Source organism: Rosa chinensis, chromosome 6 (genome assembly GCF_002994745.2).
Source record: "Rosa chinensis cultivar Old Blush chromosome 6, RchiOBHm-V2, whole genome shotgun sequence".
Lineage (NCBI taxonomy): Eukaryota > Viridiplantae > Streptophyta > Magnoliopsida > Rosales > Rosaceae > Rosa > Rosa chinensis.
Window position 1 is genome coordinate 25,357,966 of NC_037093.1, and position 10,852 is coordinate 25,368,817.

The 10,852-nt window shown below is 36.2% G+C and overlaps 2 protein-coding genes across 2 annotated transcripts; one reads left to right on the plus strand and one right to left on the minus strand.

The window, feature by feature from the left end:
- The first annotated feature begins 2,863 nt into the window (after positions 1-2,863).
- Positions 2,864-5,507, plus strand: LOC112172914. Its single transcript, XM_024310415.2, has 3 exons — positions 2,864-3,024; positions 3,148-3,213; positions 5,176-5,507. The coding sequence occupies exons 1-3, from the start codon at positions 2,977-2,979 to the stop codon at positions 5,221-5,223; spliced, it is 162 nt and encodes a 53-aa protein (XP_024166183.1). The 5' UTR covers positions 2,864-2,976; the 3' UTR covers positions 5,224-5,507.
- Positions 5,508-6,364: 857 nt separating this feature from the next.
- Positions 6,365-10,501, minus strand: LOC112172913 (probable ribosome-binding factor A, chloroplastic). The gene is made up of 4 exons (XM_024310414.2): positions 10,004-10,501; positions 8,253-8,426; positions 7,136-7,341; positions 6,365-6,801 (listed from the first exon to the last, which is right to left on the minus strand). Exons 1-3 carry the CDS (start codon positions 10,328-10,330, stop codon positions 7,195-7,197), a joined length of 648 nt encoding a protein of 215 aa, XP_024166182.1. The 5' UTR covers positions 10,331-10,501; the 3' UTR covers positions 6,365-6,801; positions 7,136-7,194.
- Positions 10,502-10,852: the final 351 nt, after the last annotated feature.

Sequence of the window (10,852 nt, forward strand, 5' to 3'; positions counted from 1 at the left end):
AGAGAGATGGGGAGCTGTGAGTGTTGGGTGTCTTGAGAGAAGAGATCGAGAGGTTATGAAAAATAGCCAAGGCACTAACTTTGTTTAAACCCTCAGTTGTCTAAGGCATTAAGCAATAGCTTTTTTTTTTTTTTTTTAATTACTCAGACAACATATAGATATATTTACATTGTCTGAATTGCTACATAGCTGAGGAAACAAAAGGTGAAAATTTCCCGCTTGTGCAATCAAAATGCCAGTTTTGGCGCTTAGGCTAGGCATTTCTCATTCACACAACATAAATAGTTCATTATGTTGTAGGAAGTTGCAAGCATGACAAACCATTGAAGCCAAATTTTCTTTTTTTTTTTTGGAGGGGGAGGGGGGAATGAATGTCATTTTGGAGACTTCTCCAAATTCTGCCACTTACTTGCACAACGGCACATTAAAAACCATAGTATGATGATTTGCAAGTATACTCCTACAACACAAATAACTAAACTATTGTACAATTTAGTGGCATCTATGGTACAATTTGGAACTAAATTTGAGTCCATCTAGGTGGGAAATCTGCCGCAATTTTTTATTTATTCACACAACAGATTATTCTTGTAACCGTTGTGCAATGACCTTCTAGATAAAAACTTCAGAATTTTAACCACCTTATACAACGGAAGTTTAGTAAACATGTTGTGTGATTTACTTTTCTTCATCACACAACACATTTTTTTTTCCGTTGTGCAAAAAGTGTTGTCTGTTAACCTTTTTGGTGTAGTGCTTCTTCTTTGAAAACTTGGTGAGCAAATGCAAGACATGCCATCGTGTTTATCATGATAGGGAAGCCTGTAACATAGAAGCTGTAGCACCAGCAGCCACAGCTGCTCCACCAGCCACAGCTGCTCCACCACCGGCAGTACATAAGTTGGAGCTCAATGGCTCCTTTTTGGGTTTTCAGGAGAATCAGTTCAAGGATGGACCGTTTCACTTTCAGGGTATTACACCCCAATCCTCCCGCTTGTACAAAGGTCTTTATATGTTGAGACAAGCAAGGTACGCAAACCTATTGTTATTCTTAGTGCAGGAAAAAGACCTGGGTCTTTTTCTAGTGAGGATAACTCACTGGCTCTGGTACCTATGGACATTGAGCATCAAGCAAAGAGGGATAGGCCCTTCCCTTCCCCAAAAAAGCTACAATTCCTGATGTCTAATTTAATGGAAGGCAAGACAACCCCTGTTGCTCCCTCCAAGAAGGTAAAAGTGCCCGAATTCCCTCCCAAGTTTAGTGCCAAATCTCTGGGATTAGTGGAGACACCAGGTGGTATGTTGGTAACTACTGATGTAATGATGCCCAAACTGTTTAAGTAGACCTTCATGGTGGAAAAAAGAAGAGCGGTCGGCCTTTGGGATCCAAAAATAAAAATCCCTCTAAAGCAAAGAAAGTTCATGCTGAAGATGTCCTGAGTGTTCAGTTTTCAGGTAAGCCTCCTAGCCCTAGCTTGAAGGGCAAGGAGAAGATATAAGTTTTTCTTTTGGTTGTTAAGCCTATAATGTTTAGCATAGTTATAGGCTCACTTTTAAATAAGTGAGTAATAAGTTCAAATATAGTTGGACTATCCTATGTACCGCTGTGTCTCCTCCACGGATCCTTGTTCTGTCAATTGTTATGTGACAGCGGATGGGTATGTAATGACCTTCTTGGCATGCGTTCTATATTAATGAAATTATCATTAGTTCAAAAAAATGAATTGATTAAGACAAGCAACTGTTCAAGATTTTACTCATATTCAAGTGAGAGGGGATTCAAAAATTCTCATTGATAGTCTCAAAGGCTCCATTTTAACTTCCCGGGAATCAAAGTGTTTGTTAAAGATATCAATGCCTTGACTTGAAATTGTTGTCATATTTCCTTCAAGCATATTTTTCAACAAACATACTTTTTGGCAAATGTAGGACATTCAATGAGAGTTTACTTATGGTAGAATCCTCTTCCCCTAATTGCTTCAAATGATTTCTTTTTTGAACCAAATTAAATGGTCCAAAGTTTTTATCGTTTCTACAAAAAAAAAACAAAAAATGTCAAAAATTTATGTTATTTTGATAATTCAAACGGTTCATCTTGTATATTATTGAACTTATTAAAAATCATCTCTACCAAAAAAAAAAAAATACAAGTGAGAATCATTTACTCGTCTAAGTATATGAAATAAAGGAAGGTTTTGATAAAAGTGAAAAATAAACAGCTGTTTATTTGTGTTGAAACAATTGTATGAATAAATGATCTCTATTTTTTTTTTTTATCAAATAAACAACTTACGATCTTTGTTTTGGTTGATATTTTTGTAGAAATAATGTTTACATGTTTTTTTTTTTTTTTTGAATAAATCAACAACTCAGAATTACAACAATTAGTACTTCGTGAGTCGAAATCACGACATTTCACTTACAATTAGTACTTAGTCCAATTGACATTAGGCTACTAATCTTTAAATATTTTAGAAAATAAATAGTTCAGATTAGTAATGAAAAGAGAGAGAAAAAAAAAAAAAAGTGTTCCAAAAACAACCACGTGGACATCTTCTTTAGAAAGAAAATAGAATTGCATCATAATAAGCAATTTAGCTGTTTACATCAAGTACATTGGACAGATATTTTTGTAGAAAATTAAAATGTCACCGAAGGAAAGAAGCGGAACAATAGTTTGGACCTAAGTCTTCCCAAAAAAAAAAAATTAGGGATGCAAACAAAACCTTTCGGGCTTCGGGTGTGTCCATTTTACTCCAAAAAAAAAATAAAAAAAAGAGCTTGCGTGTTGTGGTATGATTGGTTGACTACGCCATTGGGCCAACAAGGGGCGAAGGAAGACGGACGACGGCGAATAGATGATATATAAAGGCAGCGAAAGGTAGTAGGGCTTCCCTAAACTTCGACTTTTTGGGAGGTTTTTACAGATTCTCTTCTTGCTCGCTTCGTCAATTGCTGCACAGTCTCCGCAACAAAATGGCGCCGCCTGCCGGACCCTATTCTGGAACCAGCACCCTCGCCTTGGTAATTTTCTTTTCTCTGGATCCACCTACTTTGTAGTTCAAATCTGGTGAAAAATGAAGAAGAAGAATATTGGGTTTCTGAATTTTGAATGTAATTGGAATATTGGGTTTTGGGAATTGGCAGGTGGCTCGTGCTTCTGCATTCTCTCTTGGACTCGTCTATGGAAGCATTAAGCTTAGGGTCCTCAAGGTACCCACTTTTGCTCTTCTTCTTGTTTTTCGGGGATTTTTTTTATTTATTTTTAGATATTTCATTATTGTCACATATTGTTTGCAAATTATGTGCACACTGTTTTCACATCTTTATGAGATTCGTTTAATTTTGGGATGAGTGATAATTGTCTAGATTTGATCGATAATTTGCGTTCTTTTGGTCCTGTTTATCTGCAAAGCCATACAAATGCACTTAGACCTGGACATGTATTTTACGTTTTTATGGATACATGTACAGGTCTAAGTGCATTTTCTAAATTTAGAAGCGCTGGCATTCGACTTGCCCTCAGATATGTCAATCTGTGAATGAATTTTTCAGGAGAAAGCTCTAGTAGTCAAACAATCAGGATAAATATACATATTTTATTGACTAAATTGCAGAAAGCTATTCTTATTGTATATATCTGAAACCAATGGAGGTAAATTTTTATGAAAATAATTAAAAGTGTGGTGGTAAATCATATTCTCTTAGATAGTCGTTGATAAGCATCAGTGTTGCTTTAAGATGTGTTAAGGATACAGATTTCATATGGAACTGAGCTTAAAATCCATGACGAATTTAGTAGTGCCAGACAAATGCATAGTAGAAAGCTAATTTTTTCACCTCAGAGTAGCAATAATCAATAATAGTTTTCTGTTACATCTGTAAAAGCTTTGTTGTCTCTCGCTGATATTTTTTTTTATCACTCTGCTGGTGTTTCTTGATGCTGTACCAGTTCTGTCCTGTGCTATTTTAGTTATGGGTCATTTCCTTGTGTTATCATCCAAGTCCTCGAAATTTGATATGAAAATCAGCCTTATTGTGGCAATTCAAACTTGAAACTATTTGCAACTATATGCCAACGCAAATTGTTGACCATCTAATTCAAAGTAACCATTATAATGTCAACATCATCACAGTCTACATCCACTAGTATAGCCACTCGCACAGCTTTTCTGGAGACCATCTTTTTTATATCTTGTGGTTACTCTCCTCTTCTTGTCTTCTTGACCTTTGCCTTGGTTGGCATGAGCTTCAAGCTGCAACCAAACTCGATTGGTGAATATTGGTGATTAAGGGTGTTTAAGGGGGTTCGGTGGATCAAAACCCAAAAGTCATATCAATACCTATAATATGTTGATATGCTTACAGAGAAGTCTAAGCTTTGTTTGTTTGTTCTTTCCCAGTTAGCAGCCCAAGTCATCAAGACAAGGTTTAAGCACTGTCATGCATTATCATTAGATTTGATAATATGGCAGGCCTAGGTACCAATGTAGGTTGTATAGGTGGGCCTCAAGTTAGGTGAACTGTTGATATAAATGTTCAAATGTCTTTGTAAATCCATTAGGAAGAAGAGGGGTTGTTCATAAGTGAAGTGTTCTGTAAACAGGTGGTATGCCGTTGATTTATTATTACAAGGGGTGGGTTTGAACCCCACCGAATTCCTACAGTATACATTCTATTTGGAAAAAAAGAAAAAAAACTAATTACAAAGTTACGACAATAGTCTTTCTTTCGTATCATGCCGTTGGGTTCCAACAGGATCTAAAATGTGGCCATAGGTTATTGTATCGTCACTTTTTCAAATTACATGCCAAGATAAATCAATCAGCCAATCTGGTTTGAGTATATATTTTTGCCTATTAGAGCTAGTAGTGGATAAGCAATGTAATTTGAAGCGTTATTAATTTTAGGCTGTTTAACCTGATATAGGTGCACATACTGAAGGCTGAATCAAGTTAATTCTTTCTTGTGTTTGCATTTCTCACTTCCTATATGGTTCTTGATTGTTATGGACTGACAATCTTGTGCTTGCTTGTTCCATTGATCAATCATATCTGAAAACTGTTTTAAGATGATTTCCCCCTAAACTTTAGACATGCACATGACACACTTGCACATCATCAAAAGATGTCTACTGATGTTTGTTTTCTATTTCTTTTCCTTCTCTTCATCAAGGCCAAGGCTAAATCTCATCAGAAGGCTGAAGCAAAGGCTCATCACTGAAGATGTGTTCAACCAGAAGTTGTGAATGAGGATTTGTGATAGAAATAATGCATAAGGGTGGAGTGTACCAATATTTCATTTCTTAAAGCTTTTGTGGATTATGAAAACCTTGCTTTGAAACTGCAAGGTACTGATTTTGGATTGAGAAATATGAATTCAGTACTTGGAGGATGGTTTATTTAGTTGGCCTTGCCTATTGTAACGGCACATCAATTTCCATTTCATAGTGAAATTATGAGGGTAATGGTCCCTTGATCAATAAGGCGTTTTATCTGTTTGGTATTGATCATTGATTTAGTATTGTGTGGTTTAAGCTAGAATGACTAAATCGCCTCTTTGCGCTGGTGTTGTGCATATTAAGCTCCTGATGAGGTGCATAATCATTTTATTTGAATTTAGTGAATTTACACGAGGTGGGTACTGTTTCTCAGTCGGATTCATACATTAAGTGACATCATCCTATTGTAGTTGTGTGGTATCAACAATGTGCCTACAATCATTCCTCACACCCTGAATCCTAGAAAACTGAAGTTTTTCCCTGTAAAGAAGCTTGTAAAGAAAATTGAAAGGGTCAGGATGCTACCTATATTTTACACTGCTTCAGTGCTTTGCATATATTAACTTCATGGTCTAAGGTCGCTTCCCTTGCTTCATGAAGCAATCATAAAGAAATTATTGGTGATTTATGACAGCTTTGAGAGACTCCATTGTTGCCACCTCTACTCTGTGTGTTTGGTGGGGTGGTAAGACAAAGACTTTTCATTTGGGAGGTCATGTGTTGAGACATGTGAGGTGGGGTTAAAAAAGAAAAAGAAAAAGAATTAAGGAAAAACAAAACCCTCCAGTTTACCTATACTTGAGATTGAAGTTGTTTGTTCGCAGATACGGCAATGCAATCCTCGGCAGAGTATACCACTTAAAAGCACCCAAGGGCATTTACATACCAACATTATACATTATACATCATACATTGGCACCTGTAGTGTCATTACTATAATTAAATCTGTCATATGAATTCTTCAAGTCCTCCTTGATATAATCAGTCTTTGCTGAAGGGTTAGGGTATACACCAACTTTTCAGGTTTTTGTTTTTGGTTCGATTGAGAAAAGAACAACAAATACTATAAACAGCCTCTTCTTATACAACCCAAACCTAAGAGATCATGATAATAAGCATTTAAAGCAGATTACAAACAGTGTTAGTCAATCAAGCAGCACATGCTGTCTTATAAGTGGATTGCCTCATGCACCATTAGCATAAACCAGTTCACGTATATAATCCATGATAGTACAACACAAACAAAAGAAAATCCCAAGGCCTACAAAATGACAATTCCATTCACAACTTGTGTATTGTCATTTTTGGGAACTCCTCGACTATCTAGCACTCAAGTCACAAAAGGCCTACATAGACTGAACAAAACAAAAGGCAAATAATTAAGACACTGGAAGAAAAGTATAAGAGCATTAGAGGTACTTTTACAAGGTGTGACATGGTAGACGCTCGTTCAGATGATGGCCACAGTTGCGAAGAGTTGTTTCTGTCCAGCATGCACCGTGGCTTATGATGGTACTACCCTGCATCAGATGAAGTAAATGACATGTTATTTACTGCTGCTATCCATAATAAAGTTCCTGCAACATGACCATATCATGTTTTCAAGCAATCCCAATTACCAACATAACCCCATGAGGAACAGGTCTTCAGAGATCTCTGACTTCCCAAACACAATTCATATCTCAAACTTACAACGCTCTTACTTTGAATGCCAAACTAAGCACATCATCCTAACATCCAAATTCTAGCATAACATAATCCCTAGATTAGATACAGATCCAGAAGGGAACACAACATTGATTGAATTGATATGGATGTCTATTGCTAATGGAACTCTGTGGCGATAAAACAAACCTGGGGATAAGCAAATCCATGCCTCAATTTGAAGAAGCAAAATGCAAGTAGGGGACAAACTACTTTATGTATATAATGTCTTCATCAGGTTCATCATCCTCCCAGTCTTTATCATCCTGAGGTGCGTTGGATGATTCCAATTCCTCCTCATCTTCAATTTCTCCAACCTTCTTCTCATTTTTTATCCGATCTAATATTGCAATCACCTACAATGTTTAAACATTTACAAATCAGCATGGATAGACACCGACCTTAGCAGTAATTCTACAAGCACGATACAATCAAGATAGCCAACCAATAATTAAAAAAGCAAACATCTGTTCATTGGCAATGCTCATACAATGATAATCTAACCCAGAGGGAAACTCAATACTTTTCATTTTTTTATTTTAAACTTTAAACTACAACCAGAAATATTAAACAGTAACATAGATATGATAAGTCTTTTGTACATTTTGCTAGACTAAAATTCAAGGGAAACTTTTGCATTAAGTAATCAAGGAAAGCATCACAGTTAATTGTTTCTGAGGCACAGACTTGGATGGAACTACAGATTACTCTCCCAAACTTTTCTCAAGAGTATTTGGGATAGATTTTACACACTCAAAGCGACACCAAAAAGTTCAGGTGCAAAAGCTGAACTTTTTAAATAATATTGCCACTTTCTGGAACAAACAGTTCACCAAAAAAAGAATGGAAATCCATGATACTGGTATACTCTAATATTTGATCTTAAACGTAAGAGTATTAACCATATCATAATCCTCAACTTGAAAATGTCCTATATAATACGGTAAGACAACACACCCCGCTTTAATCTATTTAGTATTAAGGTTGAGGTAGTTTGACAGGACATGATCCACACAACAATTTGAGTTGAAGAGTTACTCTTGGTTGAGCAGAATAGCATAATAAACAATCAACCTTGTCAACCTTTACGTAAAGACTTGCTTAAGTGTTTACCAAACTTATATGGACAGCCTAGCATGTTAAACCACCATATAAGAACTAAAAACTCAGTTCATGGAAAAGATGCAGAAGGGATCAACATTATTGATATCCCAACTTATAGATGTATAGATAATGATACTTGTAAAGCATATATGATTAATTTTACCCTGCTTCCTCTCTCTAACGATTCATCTTCTATGAAGCGTATCTCAGGAGTTAACCGCAGTTTCATACGCCTTCCCAATTCACCACGGACGTACTTTGCTTTTGACTTTAGCCCGGCAAGTGCAACCTCCTTCCCTCTTTCATCGCCAAAAACGGATACAAATACTTTAACCACCTGTAATCAAAGAAATAAATTAATTAACTAAACCTGTAATTTAACCACCTGTAGCCAAAACTTGAAGGAAGCAGCAGGTAGGGAAATTTTTGTTTTGCCAGTTTCCTCGTTTCACATACTACTGCCAGGATTTTATTTTATTTTTATATTTATGTTCTTTGGATGAAAATTGAAAATCATGAAATACAGACAGGAATTTAATCTGCCTATCAGTGAAGGGCCAACAAGATAGCAATAATGAGCCCAAAGAACTTGTACAATTAAATGTAGTTTCTACCATACCAGTAAATTGAAATCTATGGTTGCTTCTAACACAAGTATTCTAATGAAGAATAATTTGGAGAACATATAATTTCACACATAAAGCATGACTGCAATAAATATAAGCTACCGTAGGAAGTTGTCGAGTATAATAATGGTCAAGGAAATCACTTGGGGAAAGAGAATGGTACTGAGGAAATAAGGAGTTCACCTATTAATGTGCACTAAAAGGAGTTTTATTATGACTCTTTCAGGAGATTGCACTAGAAGTTTTACAAGCCAAAAGTGATGCAGTAGTTGGACATATAAACTGATATATCATTACAGCTTAACATGCACAAAGGTTTTGATCTACCTGTTAAATAGTTTCCTACATAAGCATTTGAGGGATCTTAATCATTGTGATCAAAGGAGTTTAGCTTGATTGTTTTAGGAGATTGTACTGGAAACTGTGCAATTGAAAAGAGTATACAATTCAATGCATCACTTAGAAAGCAACACCTATACTCTGGTTACTGTTTCAAATGGACCAGGATTTATTGTCCCAGAAAAATAATAAGACATACTGGAAATATTGTTCTAGTGAATCATTTGTGCACATTTTGTTATTGTGATTCGAAGTGTCAAAGAAATTGAAAATGCATCTGACAAAATAACTAAGATAACCATTGCTTGGGATTGGAATCAAATCATGCAATGCTGCTCTGGCTAAGAGTTATTTGAAATCTATTTCCAGATTCAGAGAATTGAAGAAACACAGATTGCAATAAGAAAAGAGTGTTGACACATGAAAGTCAATCTCAAAGTTTCACAAAACCACTAAACAACTCATCATAATCCAACTCAATGATACCACTTAGCTTCCTCCATTGGCAGAAGCTATAGCAATCATTTACTATTTTTTGAAATGTATTTATTTCATGTCAAGTTTCTTATGCTTCACACTGTAAACAAAGCACGACCCACCTTCCAAAGGATCGTAACAAGTAAAGCTCGAACCTTTCTCCGAAAAACAATCCTAATAAGTTACTCTACCGAGTTCTACAGGAATGAGAGCAAATGAGGGGCTCCAAACTATCCACAACAAAAACATAAAGCCAGTAACACAGTAAATGGGTATCTATTCAGAAGGCAAAAGCAACAAAATTCGAAACTCTCTTTTTCCCATTTTCCCAAAACACCATCACATGAATGAAACATTATGCAAATGACACGTAGTACACCCAAAACCAGCTCAAGAACCCATAAAACCCACAACAATAATTCATCACAATTCAAAAGAATAGAATACCCAAAACCTATTCAAATGGCTATACCTGCAAGTCGGTAGAGACCTCAACATCACTAATTGTGGTTAAAGAAGAGAGGTAGCGGTCGGCACCCAAAGAAACCTCAGGCAAAATAGCGTATTGCAACACCTTATCTGTTAAGAGCATGTCAGAGAGCTCCCTCTGTATCTGCTTAGCCACCATTGCCACTCTGCGCGGCTTCGCCATGCACCTTATGCCGCGGAGCAGAGCCGCATGATGATTTCTTTGGTGAATCCAGGCCGCTGGCTTCTGGGTCTGAATTGGGAACCTTGATGATGGAAGGTGAAAAGGGAAGGACGCGAGTGGTGGGCTGTGGAGAACCAAGTATGGCATTGCTGTAGAACTAGTCTAGCTTTGCTTTGCTTTGGAAGCAAACTGCTTCTACTACTATTTATATGTTTTGGATATTTATTTTGTGGATTGCTATCCTGACATTCCTGACCGATGGAGTCTCCAACAAAGAGAACGAGAACGAGGCGGGGGAATAACAGAGACGATTTATAGTCCCCACTCCAGATTATCCATTGCTTTATATGGGACACTTCTGTAACTTAATAACTTACTCGAGGGGTGTTCTTTTTTTTTTTTTTTTTGTGAAGGGGTTTGGAACCCAGCCAAGTTGGAAGGCTCATTCCAACGCCTGACTTATTATATTAAAATTAGAATCATGCAGTGATTAGTATTTTTAAAATTTATAACTTACTCGAGGGGTGTTTTTTTAACAACGGAGAATTACAATGATTAGTATTTTTAAAATTTATTTATTATTATTGTTATTATTATTATTATTTATTTATTATTATTTTTTTTTTAGTGGCTTAGACATATATAACTGTATCTATAAGAGCTCCGTTA

Coding starts and splice junctions, on each gene's coding strand:
- LOC112172914 (XM_024310415.2), top strand. CDS start 2,977: ATGGCGCCGCCTGCCGGACCCTATTCTGGAACCAGCACCCTCGCCTTG. Junction 3,025..3,147: donor GAACCAGCACCCTCGCCTTG/GTAATTTTCTTT, acceptor GGGAATTGGCAG/GTGGCTCGTGCTTCTGCATT. Junction 3,214..5,175: donor TTAAGCTTAGGGTCCTCAAG/GTACCCACTTTT, acceptor CTCTTCATCAAG/GCCAAGGCTAAATCTCATCA.
- LOC112172913 (XM_024310414.2), bottom strand. CDS start 10,330: ATGCCATACTTGGTTCTCCACAGCCCACCACTCGCGTCCTTCCCTTTT. Junction 8,427..10,003: donor AGGTCTCTACCGACTTGCAG/GTATAGCCATTT, acceptor CTTTGATTACAG/GTGGTTAAAGTATTTGTATC. Junction 7,342..8,252: donor CGTTAGAGAGAGGAAGCAGG/GTAAAATTAATC, acceptor TAAACATTGTAG/GTGATTGCAATATTAGATCG.